This window comes from Martes martes (genome assembly GCF_963455335.1).
Source record: "Martes martes genome assembly, chromosome: 11".
NCBI lineage: Eukaryota > Metazoa > Chordata > Mammalia > Carnivora > Mustelidae > Martes > Martes martes.
Window position 1 is genome coordinate 65,447,725 of NC_137899.1, and position 14,384 is coordinate 65,462,108.

At 41.4% G+C, this 14,384-nt stretch overlaps 1 protein-coding gene across 2 annotated transcripts in view; it reads left to right on the forward strand.

Moving 5' to 3' along the window:
• The window catches only part of BMPER (BMP binding endothelial regulator), a 247,467-nt gene that overhangs the window by 30,645 nt on the left and 202,438 nt on the right, over nucleotides 1-14,384 (forward strand). For both annotated transcript variants that reach the window (XM_080818648.1, XM_080818647.1), the window contains exon 3: nucleotides 2,847-2,946. In XM_080818648.1, the coding sequence (XP_080674774.1) occupies nucleotides 2,847-2,946 (100 nt within the window). The remainder of the gene's footprint in view (nucleotides 1-2,846; nucleotides 2,947-14,384) is intronic.

Consider the following 14,384-nt stretch of genomic DNA (forward strand, 5'->3'; position numbering starts at 1 on the left):
CACAGCCCTGTGGCGTCATCCTGCTCCTGTTAGAGAGCTCATTTCACACGTGCAGAAGCACAAGGGAGGCGCCAATCTCCCCTGGGGCTTCTGGGTCCGGACATTGTTTTGTTCTTGTGCGTATCCTGAGTGCCTGGGAAGTTGCAAAGTGCATCATTTAAACATTTGCCTTTGGAGTCAGACCTCTTTTTGACTTCCAGATCTGCCTTTTGGGTGACGCGTGGGCAAGTATCTTAACCTTGGTTCCCCATCTGTAACATGGGGGTGATGTGGATGTGTGTGTGTGTGTGTGTGTGTGTGTGTGTGTATGTGTGTGAAATAATGCATATAAAATTCTTAGCGCAGAGCCCGGTACATAGAACGTGTTTGGTAAGGATGAATCAGCACCAGAAAAGGTTTCTTGAGTGGAAAAGTGAACAAATGAGCCATGGCCTTGCTTCAGAGCAGAGGACACTTGGCGCACAGTGAGATGAGGAGGCCGGTAGAGATGGACTCCTGCAGGCATGGCTTTGTGTGCGCCGCTTCTCACCAGAGCCACTGGCTGGAGCCCAGTGCTTTTGTCTCTTGGCAAAATCAGTGAAAGCGAAGCAAGTGGTCTTAATTAACCTGTGCTTAAATTTACTCTGTAGCTGCTGGACTCAATTAAGGAGACAGAGGAATCAGGGTCCTATGAGCAATTCTCTGTAGTTTTTCGTACTTTCTTCGAGGGCCTGGGAGTCTAAGCATGTGCTTCATATCCATGCCAGCCAGACACCAGGGAAATGAGCAGATATGGCAGTTTGGTAGAATATAAAAAAAAACACCTCCAAATGTTATTAGAAGGGGGAAATACCCCACTAAACCTACAGCTAAAGTTTAGATTTGGGGTATGTGTGTGTGTGTGTGTGTGTGTGTGTGTGTACAAAAAAATTCCAGATGTGAAGCTACAAACCATCTGGTTGGAATAACTTTTGTGCTGGACTGTAGTTACAAGCTATTTATTATGAATCTTGGGATCCTGTTATAGATTTTGACTGGCTCCCAGGTTTCTAATTTAGTGAAGAGTTCCTATATTTAAGAAAGTGTGTATCTTCCTATTTATCAGACCCCAAATTGTGATTCACACCCACTGTGTCCGCCCTTCGAGCTTCGAATTCCCCAGGTCTGAGGATTTTTCCCTTCAGAGAGGAGATGCACTTGGGGGTGGCCCTTCCCTGAAGCCGCAGCCAGGTTTGCATGAGCCGTCATGACAGATGTTCTGCTTAGAAAGCATGTTCACTTCACAGACGTCTTGGTGTGGGGGCGTCGGTATCAAACGACAGCTTGCAGGAACTGTACTTTGCCAGATGAAGTCACTGTTAATAATGCCAAACAGCATATACACCTGGTCATTGTTCATGATTACTTTAGTGGTAGTGGAGGGACACTCTTAATTTTTTGAAACAGACCTCTTTAATTTGAATTGTGACCATATTGTGTATTATGTTTGTGATTTAAGAAAAACCATGAGAATCCACTGAAGGCCTGCGATTTGCAGGTGGTCTTGATTCCGCCACCCTTATGAAAGGAGAGGGTGAGGGAAGGAACTTGGGAGGACTTGGAGCTGGGACAAGTGGGTTCAGATGGTACGTCTGCCGTCACTGATGAACTGTGGACAGCTCCCAAACTCATCTCAGCTTCACTGGGCACGAGAATGCTCTTTGCAGAGTCGTGGTTCTCAGCCCTGTGTGCACAGTGGAATTACCTGAGAGCTTGGGGAAGCATCTAGGCCTGGTCCTTAGGATCAATCAGATCTGAGCTCCCACCAGGAGGGTGGGAGACAGTGCCGGTCTTTGTGAAGTACCACACAGGAGTCTTGATTTACAGCTTAGGATGGGGACTACAGGACTGTAGGGGTAAATGAGGCTAGCTCCATGAGTGCCCCCTTTCTCACAGACACCAGGAAGGGGGGGAAAGAAGAGAGTCAGTTACTCAGATCTTACACCTTCTCTGAGTAGCAGTTTTCTTGTCTATAAACTGGGAATAGTAATAATACTTATCTCACAGAATTTTAATAGGAATGAAAGCCGTAGCACTTAGCATGTAGCATCTAGAAGAAACTTACTAAAGCTCAGATCTTATTAAGTTTTGTGACATAGTATGTTCGGTGCACATGGATCCAGCCTGCGTATAAACAGGCATATACATCATGTTTGGATCTTCTCTGAGACATTTTAACAGCTAACCTTTCAGGATAAAACCGAAGATGCAAATACTCACCACACTTCATTAGCATAAGTGCTAATATAATGCAGCTGTCCCATGGCTATAAAACACTGACGACTGTGTCTCTGCTTGGCATGAGGAATATTATTTTTTCTCTTTCTGAGCTGATTCAATACTCAACTTTGTCATTATTTGAGTTGGAACTTTAGATTGCTGCATTTTAATGCACTCTACTATTAAGGATTGTTGGACGGCTGTGTGCAAATATTTTTGTTCTCACGATGTAGTCCTGGCCCAGGTAGCCCAATGGGCAAAATATGATTTACACAAATATTATCGTTTCTATAGTGTGTACTGAAAAGAAACCTTAGAACAGAGAGGGAGAAAGCTTTGCTCTTGGCATGCTCAGTTATCTAGGTGGCATTGGTTTCTAAAGAGGGGACTTTTCATTCCCCGCTCACGTGCCCCTAATCTCAAAAGTCCTGTGTTTCTGGATGAATATTTCTGTTCCAGGGAGAGAGCAGAACGCTTGCATGAGTGTTTCTTGCCAAGATGAAAGCAAGATAGGAAGAGGGAGGCTAGCAAAACCTCACGCATGTGTCAGGATACAGGGGGTTCTGTTTGGAGTTTCTTTGAAATGTCTCTTGTCTTTTTCTGCCTAGAACAAGGAAGTGACCTGTAAGAGAGAGAAGTGCCCTGTGCTGTCGAGAGACTGTGCCCTTGCCATCAAGCAGAGGGGAGCCTGCTGTGAGCGGTGCAAAGGTGATTTATGTCTCCGCCGCCTTCTCTTCTGGCTGCTGCTTTGGGCATTTTTATTTCTCTTTTTCTCACCTTCCTCTTCACTCAGCTCTTGGCTGGGGTGCGAGTGGGTGTTGGAGGGAAGCTAGTGTGTATGTCTGTTTGTGTGAGTTTGGGGAGGTTGGTAGCAATGGGGACTCTGCTGACGGAGGGATGAAAGTATGGGGGACACGTGCAAGTTCAATTTACTTTCCAATCAAGCTGCTGAAGTGTGACAGAAAAACTGCAGACATGGGTGCAGCACCCATGGGTGCTGGTTCGCGCAGGTGCACAGCTTATTCTATCTAGAAGTTGCAGCCATTTTTCTAGGCTGCACGCCTGCCCTGCCTTACTCTGCCAGAGGAGTCTTTAAATGAAGCCACAACAAATGAAGTTATCATTGTGGCCCCTATTAATTTTTTTCTTTCCTTCCAAATTGAATCAAAGTTCCTTCCTTTGCCTTTGGTGCCTCTCGAACATATCCTTACCCCAGCTTTCCCATGGTCCTCCAGTGTGTGCACTCTCTTCTGAGCCTGCTCTTCCTGGTGTTGCCTCTTGGCCTCAGCTCAGGTCTCTCCTCCCCAGGGGTCCAGATGCTCAAGGCCCCTGGCTGTCCCTCATCCCTTCCCCTCTAGGTTTCTGTAGCACACAGAAGTCCACAGAGATACTTCGGTGATGTGCTTTTCCTTCTTCATCACCGCACGTGCATTCAGTAAACTGCTAGCCTCTTGGGGACGGGAGTCAGGGCAGCTCTGACGTCACCTGGAGTGTGTGTGGGTATTGTCGAACAGAGTGGGGCCCTCTGGAGGCCCCAAGAGCACCGCAGCTCACGATATGGGCCCTGGAGTCACAGGGCCATGCCAGAATCCTGCAGTCCTGGGTGCAGAGTGTTTGCCAAAGTTCGAGTCCACTAGGAACTTCAGAACGTGACCTCATTTGGAAATAGGATTTTTGCAAGTGTTCTTAGTGAAGATCAGGTCATACTGGTTGAGGGTGGCCCCAAATCCAATATGACTGGTGTATTTACATCAAGAAGAGGAGACAGACACACACACAGAGAAGACAGCCATATTATGAGAGGGGCAGCAGATAGAAATACCTTGGCTCTGTGCCCTGGGACTCTGATTCATTTGTTCTGGGGAGGGGGCTGGGCATCTATTTTTGTAAAAAAGCTCCCAAGAGTCTGGATGGAGAAACCACTAAACTAGATCTTGACCTAGTACCAGGTGATTTTTATCCCCCAGGAGAGTATACACTTTTTTTTTTTTTTTTTTTTTTTTGGTGGGAGGGTGGGGAGGCTTAAAGAACCAGCAGAACTCTACAGATACCGGGTCAACCAAAACCCATGAAAAAAATGGTTTTTCAATGAAGTATAGTTGACTCACAAAGTTACCTTAGTTTGAAGCATACAGCACCGTGGTTCTCTGTGGTTCGCCACACTCTGTGTTCTGCTGTGTTCACAATTGTCACTACCATCGCTTCACCATGTAAGTACACACCATACAGTGCCATTGACTCTAGCCCCGGTGTGTACCACTCATCTTCATGACTTACTCGTCTCATAATATTCTAAAGCCCATTTTTAATGACATCCCATGAGTCTCAGTATTGAACAAAGATCCTGTGAACACTTAAAAACACACTATTACATAAAATCCACATTTCAAGAATTAATGCCCAATTACTTATTAATAACCATGATTATCATAGCAAATTATAGTCGTTGTTAAAAAAACTAAAAACTAAAAAAGCAAAATAAAACCAAAGACAGAGATTAGAGTTATGCCATCACAAGCCAAGGAGCACCTGGAGTCACCAGGAGGCAGGAGAAGGCAAGGAGGGGCTCTTTCCTGGAGCCTTCACATGAAGTATGGCCCTGCCAACACCCTGATTTGGGGTTCCTGGTCTCCAGGGTTATGGGGGAATAAATGTCTGTTGTTTGAAGCCACCAAGCTTGTGGTAATTTATTATGGCACCCCAGGAATTTCCACTGAGCATTTCTACATTTCCACTTGAGCAGGTGCAGACTTGGAATCTGTCTCCCCCAGTTCCCTCCCATGAGATGGGGATAGTAACTGTGTTGGAGGGAATTGAGTGGGAAGGTCTCCATTCAAAGTGCTTAGCACAGTGCCTGGTGGATAAGCATTTCTCAGTTAATGTAAGTATAGTAGGTGCTCTTGAAATACTTGTTAGGCTTGAAATACTTGTTAGGGTTAACCCTAACCCTAACCCTAACCCTATAAAAAACAGAGCCTTCTCAATCAGCCATTTACCTATCACCCCCTTCCTGTGAGTTGGGAGTCAAATGTTTTACCCATGTGACTTCCAAGAGCTATCAATGCAAGGCCTGAAATGTTCATTTGTCAGCAATCTCCCAAGCAGATGGTCAGATAAAGTGATTCCAGCGAAAACACATTAGCAAGCCAATGTGTGTCCAGCTTACTGTTGTTTCATCTTAAAGAAGCTCCTCTTTTCATTCTTCATTTTTAAACTGCTTGTTTGTCATCTTTATCTTTCTGTGATTAGTAAGGCTGCCTTGCCAGCGAGAGGCCAGTTGGACACCACAGAATAGAAGTGTCATGTTTTAAGGGAACATGCCCAAGGCTTTTGGTTCTGTTTGCCCGTTAACTGTGGTACAGAAGGGAACTTTCTGTTGCTGTAGTGTGTCACTGTCTTTCCTGATTGTCCTGCTGTTTCCTGCATCATCATTCTTCCCTCTGATTATCCTAATCTTCCAAGGGAAAGAGACACCCAAGACACATCCGTTTCCTGAGTGTCTTTTTGAGCTTAAGAAGATAAGCTTCTTCAAATTAAACTGGGCCCAAGAATAGATTTTTCTGATGGTGGTGTCAGCCTTTTGGGGGAGATCAAAATCCCCAACCTGCCCTGAGGTGGTCCTGCGTGAAAGAGACTCATGAATGCATCAGATTTCTTAAGCTCTGGTGGTTGATGTTAGAGTTACCTACTTCATTTTCTTTATTTCTGCTTTATCACATAGTATTTGTCTTGTAGATTTTAAGAGACACAACTGTATTTGCTCTTAGCTACCAGTTTATGTTTTTCTGATCAGAATAGTAACATATGCTCATAGAAGAAACTTCGAAAAATAGTCTGAACTGTGGGAAAGCAGAAAATAAATTTGCTCACAATCCCACCACCCAAAAGTTACAATTGTTAATATTTGGAATATTTCTTTCTGTATTTTTTCTTATGTAAAAGTGTTTATTTAGCTGATACCTTAGAACTTATGTTGCATTATTTAAAAAAAAATTCCACTTAACCTCAGGGTATAATATCTTTTCAACTTATTTGGAAATATTGGCCCTTGATGGGTACAAATGATTCCATTGTGGGAAGGTAATACCATTCACTGGGTCGTTTTCCATTTTTGGGCATCGAGGTTGTATCTTGGATTTTAGCTTTGGGCAAGATTAAAGACAAACAGCTGAAACCAAAGATCAACTACAGTAAAGTAAGGACTGGAAAGAGAGAATCAGGAGGAGTGTTCCCTGGGTAAAGAGAAGACATTAGTGTGAACCCACAGACAACTCTGGGTTTGGTTTCCAAAGGAATCTGGATGGACCTCTCCTTAACCCTTTTGTGCCCTTCGTTCACACGGGGGAACAACAATAAAACAACAAACCCTTAGTGTGCAGCAGAAATTCAGAGACAGTAGCTGTGTTTCTCCTAAGTCCTCTTCCAAACATCGTCCTCCATGCCAACACTGCGGGTTTTGACTTTTCTGATTCAAGGAGGGTGACTCAGGAAGGAATTGTATTAATGAGAATTTTGTCAATAATATGTATTTTAGAGCAGAATGATGTTTAGGCAAGGTTGTCTCAGGGTCAAATAATTTTGATCGGATCAGGGAATAATATGCAATTAATTTTCCTTAGCAAAGAAAGGGAACTTCTGGTTTTGGATGAGTTAACACATGGTAAGCAGAGAGCTGATGGATTTAATTCATCTGTATTTTGAAGGGGGTTTATATTCAGGGGTACCACCTAAGGCTCATTCTAAAGCTGCTCACCAAACACACTAGGCCACAGTGTGGTCAGGACTGTTGGAGAGGTGAGCACAGCACGTATCTGACCTGGTGGGATGGGTAGACGGTGTAGATCTACCAGGCCTCCTAGCAGAGACAGCCCTTCTAGAAGAGCCAGGCATGCAGGAAGGTGAAATCCAGCATTGCTAACTGGGTGAAGAAGTAGTGAAAGCTGGCTCACTGCTTTGACTTTCCCTTGAGTATTGTTTTTTGTCGGTCCTTTCTCTTACCTGACGGAATCATGAGTGTAAGCAGTAATTCTGAAAATGCAGTGGACTGCAGAATCACTTGTTAGATGTAGATTCCTGAGCCTTACCCCCTAATAATAATCGTAACTGAGAGCACCATCCTCTTCATCAAAATAGCAGCACCTGCTACAGGCAATCCTTACTCAGAGCCAGGCATGAAGTCTCCACAGCTTAGGCAGGTAGGTACTACCATAGCGCCATTTTGCAAATGAAAAAATGGTAGCACTGAGGGGTTTAGTGACTTTCCCAAGGTCACAGAGCTAGAAAATGATGGAGATGGGGCATACAGTGTGGCGTCACCAGCAGGCTTGCAGGCCTGTTGTATCAGAAGCCCGGGGCCTGGGTCCCTGGGTCTACATTTCCAGCTCTCTACCGGCCCTCTCATGGGGGTTGAGGCTTGAGAACCACTGCTACCAGGTGAAGAAAGGACAGGAAGAGAGGGTGGGCCTTCTCGTTGAGGGAATGAGAACCACATACTTACAGGCTGTTGGTTGATATCTACTCTGATAAACACATCTTTGAGATGAAAAATCTCTTTGCACTTTGTAGCCGTGAGGCCATCATGTTTCTCTGACTCTATGTACTTCTCTTATTTGGAAATTTTATATTACTACAATGATGGTGTAAGAGATAAAGTAAAATAGATAATGGCCAAAAAAAATACAACTCGAATGTTTAATGTTTAAGGTTTAATATTTATCAAAACTTTTTCCCAGTTACTCAGTTGTGTAATAAATGGGAGAGAGCTCGATCCCCCAGAATTGCTAACCGACCTCCCATCACTTGTTGGGACTTTTCTCTCTTCCTCTTTCCCTTTCTAGCATAATTATATAATTTTAATTTCAATTTGATACCTGTTACATTAATATATTTTCATACCAAAAAATTTAAACAAGAGGGAAAAAAGTCTTATTTGAGCTACAAAAATAAAGAAATAACAACTCTTATCAATTTATTGGGTCTTTCCCAGAACTTTTTTTAGTTTATTATGTATTTATTCATACATATATGCATATACATATATACGTAATTTCATATGTGTGGCTTATTTTTACATAAACAGAATTAAATGTTACATCATCTTTTATAGTTTGTTTTTTAAAAATATTTCAACAGGGGTGCCTGGGTGGCACAGTTGGTTAAGCAATGCCTTCGGCTCAGGTCATGATCCTGGAGTCCCAAGATCAAGTCCCACATAGGGCTGCGTGCTCAGCATGGAATCTGCTCCTCCCTCTCACTCTCTCCCCTCTCATGATCTCTCTCTCACTCACTCACTCTCTCTCAAGTAAATAAATAAAATCTTCAAAAAATTTTTTTTCAACAACAGTAGGACGTAAGAACTTTCCCGTGACAGTTCATGCTTTTTAACCCTTGTATGGATTCCATAGCATTCATGTAGAGTAATTTATGTAACGTCTCCCCACTGAGAGATGTTTAGCTTTTCGGTTATTTGCTAAGAAAGGGACCAGCTTGCCATGACTATTGTAGACACATGTGTATGTTTCTTAAGGACAGAAACCTGGAAATTGATGTGCCATGGGGGAGGTGTACAAATGCTCAGTTGAAAAGGACATTATTTGGAGGGCTCCAAAGAAAGGCAAGACTAGTTTCCATTCCTATTCTCCTCATAGTTTTTTGGTCCTTTCTTCCTGAAAGGTGATGGACGAGAGGAGGGAGAGCTAGTGTTACACCTGGCAACATTTAGACATGTTGGCTGGCTTCACCTTAAAATCCTGCCCTGTCACTCCTGCCGATTCCTCATTTTAGACTGCCACATGGATACTCGTATCCCAGTTCTTCCCTGTTCTCCACTTACATCCTAGTACAGGGATATTTTCCGTCCTCTTTCTGTAGTTCAATAAGAAATGGTAGCAAGTGTGAAGAACCTAGCTGAGGGCTATCAGTTGCTTTCGTGCTTTTCAGCGTATTCTGGAAAGCACTGACAGTCATCAGCATGTTAAAACTCAAATGATACTATTTTCACAGAATTTGGCCCAAAGCTGCCAAACTGCAGATTGGAAGTTGACTAAATTTAGAATAAAGACTAGACAAAGAAAGGGGGAAATGTTTTCCTTGCCTCATATTTCTGAGACTTATCTTTCAATGAGAAATACCATTATTGGTATCTTTGTCATCCTAATCATCAACATACTCTGCATTTGAAGCATTTGAAAGTACTCTGAGATTATCACTTTTTGTTTGTTTTGATACTTCTAATATGTGGAAAGTATGGAGAAGAGAAGGCATATTATCGGCTCATTCTTTCTTGGACTGTCTCTTAACGAAGTTTGGGCCACATAAAAATCCCATATTATGCAATGTCTATGTTTATGCCCATATTTTATTCTATGTGTGCTGTCATATATTTGGCCACTTCTGTAGTAAGTGTTCATAGCTTATTTATGATTATGTGGGGCCTAATTTCATTCCTTTAAATAATTACAGATGTTTATATTTATTGGATCTATGACCATGCCCATTCTTTAAGGGTCCTTCCAAGTTATTCCCATTATTTGTTTGAGCCCAGGCTGCTGATGAGGAACACACATTTCTGACGATGGACATTGTTCCTGTAGGAAAACACAATCTTTTATAGACGGATCACCTTCCGGTGTGATTAAAAGTGGAACCTGCTTGTATCTCCCAAGACCTCTGACTCCAAGACTTGTCAAAGCCATTGGCTTTGCCTTTCAGTTAGTGTCCTTGACACCCTGTGGGTGTGGAATTGAAGATTGGTTTTCAGACCTTAGTCTCGTTATTACCTTCAGAGTAGTAGTCCGGAAGGGACTTGTTTTTCTGAAATGCAGGATACTGGGTCAGTTGATTTACACTCACCACTTGGTGCTCACAGGGGTGAGGTAATTTTGATCTTTCTCATTTTACATATGAAGTAGCTAAGGGCCCAGAGAAGTTAAATCATTCATTTGCCAAGGCGTTAGTGACCCACAGCTCAGCTAGAGAGTGTCCATACCCTCAAGAAGCTTGCTCTACTGAGGGGCAGAGGAATAGCATCCCCTGTGGAAGTTCTCTAGGGAAGCTATGCCAGACCTAAGGGAAGAAGGACCACTTGTGTGCAGGGGACTGGGGAGTGTTCCAGGGAAGGCTTTCCAGAAGGGGCAGCTCACTTGGATGAACAAGGAGTTAATCACATCCGAAGCGGGCTGTTCAAGGGAAAGCTCCCAGTGAAGGTCACAGTATGCACAAAGATGTGAAATAGTTCTTAGACATTATCGGCCACTCATCATCATTTAGGGAACTTGATAAAATGCCAGTTTCTGGGCTGTCCTTTAGACCTACTGAATTAAAACAAATCTGGAGTAAGCTTTTGTTGATTTGTTTATTGTTCGGGGAAGGGGGAAGGGATCAGATAAAAATGTAATAGAATCCTATCATGCCCTGAAACAAATAATACATTATATGTTAATAATAATAAAAAAAAGAATCCTATCATGACTTCGACTTATTTTCCTCTGAAAAAGATGTTAATATTGAAAAGGAAGTTGTAGGATAGATCTGCTTTGAGATAGAAATATAACAATTCATATTTTCAGAATTCTTAGAAAGGTTTTGTGTGTGTGTGTGTGTGTGTGTGTGTGTGTGTATCCATGCGTGCATTTGTGTTCCTGTTTGCTTTAGTCAGATTTCTTGTATGTTTCATTCATTCATTCAACAAGTATTTACTGATCTACATGCCAGGTATTTATGGGATGGCACTGCTTACCAAGTTGTTTTTAACTCTTATGAAGTCAAAATATTCCTTCAAACAGAAAAGTAAGTAAATTATAACTAGTTCTTCTTAAGCAAGCATTTCGGTGTACTTCTGAGATTATATTATGCTAAAGGAGTTATAAATTTCATACAAATAGCCTAACAAAAAGGCAAAGATTAATTTAATTTGAAAAAACTCAAAATTGTTTGATGAAAACAGATGAGATCATTAAGAGACAAACACAGTTTTGGCAGCTTTTCTGTATTTGCTTGGACTTAGACTCACCCTTTAACTTGGGGTTCTTTCATGAACAATAATGTATTTGTTGTCTGAATATATGTTTGTTATTAGTGGATCATAAATGAATAAGGTGTGTTTCCAACATTTATAGGTCAAATTCCATCCTCTTCATATAGAACATGAAATATTAATTGTCTGCATTACTTTGATGAAAGATATAAGAGAATAGTTTTTCATTTGTCAAGTGGGATTTATTTTCCACAATCTTCTTTTATCTTTGATTTCTCTGTGCTTTATCTTATTTTTCTATGGGTTGTGATCCCATGGCTTGCATTTTTTTAAAATAGTTTAACTTTTATATTTGATTTAAAAAATATCCTATGATGTCTCATGAAATGAAAGAGGCAAAACATAAATATTTGCGTACTAATTTCTAAAATCAGGCCAACCATCCTGGGCTCTGATAAATAAAGTTTGGAGAGCACAGCATGCATGGAGAATTTTAGGGGATTGGGCTCATTTATACAGACTGATTATGATCAAAGTAAAAGGGAACTATGAATTATTAACTATAGGCTACCTTTATATAGTTCAAGGTCAAGAATGAGAACTTCTTTTGGTGTTGTTTGGATAGTGACCTGGAAGGTGATCATGCCTTTTATAATACTGCTTTGGGGTTGTTTAGAGGGAGGCAATCACTTACTATATAATAGGAATGAATAAAAGGAATTTTTAAATTAAAAAAAAACTTATTTAAAAATGGTCACCCTCCCTATGTTGACAGAGTAAATTGTCCTATTGTTTAAACATTTTAAGATGGAAAGGCTGTTAGCCATATGCAAATCTGGTTGTTTTCTTTCAACCAAAGTTCTTTTGGCCCTCCTAAGGGTGCATAGATTGTCGCCCAAACAAGAGTGGCTCTTTGCTCAACCTTTGTTTTCCTTTTTTTAGACATGACCAGATTCTTTGGTAATGATTTATATGTGATTTATCCAGATGCAATTTGCCTCAGCTTTCACATTCCAAAAAAGGAATGAGCTGTCCCCGGGTTAATGCTCTAATATTCATTTAAATTATACTGTGAACTATAGTTAGAGAAGATTTTGGAAGGAATGACAAATCTGAATCCTTAGGTTTTTATAGTATTTTTTATATTTAGCCCTGAGGGAGTGGTTATTGTTATTCTGATTTAACAGATTGGGAAACTGATGTTTAGGGATATGAAATGATGTTGAAGATCCCACAGTTGCTGAGAGGTGGGGGAGGGGACTTAGACTCCCACGGCTCCTATTCCTGGTATCACACTGCCTGTGAGATAAGAAGGGAGGAGAGACCTGGAGAATCAGTAGGGCTCCAGAAATAAAGGAGCAAGGGCCATGCTGACCTCCGTTTTTTCTTTGCCTTTGCCACACCCTTCTCCCTTCACAGGCTTTTATAGCCTGAGTGGGCCTGCAATTTCAGAGGAAATATGTGGGCTGAGTTTTGTGGAGGTGATTAGAAACAACATGTGGCTTAGGAGGCGGTGGCTTTTCTTACTAACTGACATTTTTTTTTTTGGAACCCCTCACTTTTTTTTCTCCTTAGTATTCATGACTGTTTATATGGCAGCAGTGCCCCCGTGAGACAATTTAGATGAGCTTTAGTCTTTTGTGAGTATGTATATGCCTGCTTTCCTAATTTTTTTTTTTTAAGATTTTATTTATTTATTTGACAGAGATCACAAGTAGGCAGAGAGGCAGGCAGAGAGAGAGAGGGAGGAGGAAGCAGGCTCCCTGCGGAGCAGAGAGCCTGATGCTGGAGTCGATCCTAGGACCCTGAGATCATGACCTGAGCCGAAGGCAGAGGCTTAACCTACTGAGCCACCCAGGTGCCCTAAAATATTTTTAATAGAGAATGGATTCATACAATTAAAACTACACAAAGCATCTATGGTCGCAGTAAAGCTTTCTCCCTCTCTTCACTCTGACCAGCTGGTACCCTTTCCTGGAGATAACCATTTACCTTCCAGAGCCAGCCTCTGCATACCCTATGTGTATATGCGTGTTTCATTTTCAGCCAAACGGAAAGTATCCATTAACTTTACTTCTAGCAGTTGTAATGCTGAAACCCTAACATATCACTTAAAACATCCTGAGAAACTGCATTGCTTTGGAAAACATTTCACCATTGAGCAACTCAATTCCAAGACCACTGTTATTTTTACCAAGATTTTGAGCTTAGGAGAATTTCTGATATGTTTCTTGATGAAATTGTTAGATTGATGGAATGCCTGCATATATATTTTAACTTATACAGTGTAACTAATTTTATCTACTCAGCCCAGAAATTTGAGGGGGGGGTTGTTTATAGGTTTTTAAAGACAAGAAAAAAAATAACAAGACAAAGAATTAGAGGGCTTTATTCCCCCCCTCTTTTTCTCTAACTGAAAAATATGTATAAAATGTTATATTACATAGATTGGTTTCCCATAATATAAACCAGGCTCTTTTGGCATTTTAATAAAAATGACCCTATTTGTTCAAAAATATCTTGTTAACATTAAAATCATACTTTACAAAAATCTGTTTTAGTTGTTAAAACATAAAACAGAGATCGACTTTCCCTGTCAGACTTGTCCCAGCCCATTTATTCAGGTTCCTTGTTTTTTAAATTCTGTAAGATTTTTGGAAAGCAGTTTAAATGAAGAGTTTGTGGTTGCCTTTAAGTTAGAAGGTTAGATTTCCAAGGCTTGTTGTGGGCTTGGGTGGATCAGTTTTCATTCTTTTTTTTTTTTTTTTGTTAAAGATTTTGGTTATTTATTTGACATAGAGAGACACAGTGAGAGAGGGAACATAAACAGGGGGAGTGGGAGAGGGAAAAGCAGGCTTCCCGCTGAGCAGGGAGCCTGATACGGGGCTTGATCCCAGGATTCTGGGGTCATGACCTGAACCAAAGGCAGATGCTTAATGACTGAGCCACCCAGGCACCCCAGTTTTCAGTTTTCTAAAGTGGGCAAGTTGAGGATGTTTTCATTGTGGTGGAGGCGGCTGGTGGCCCTGCTCTCCCTTTTGTATTATATGCAAAGTGCTTCAGTCAGGTATGGCCTGATAGCTGTATTAGAACACAGGTGTTCTCACCATTCAGCTACTGATGCATAGTCTGTCAAGTTTCTATTGGGAAATAATAATTAATGACAAATGTA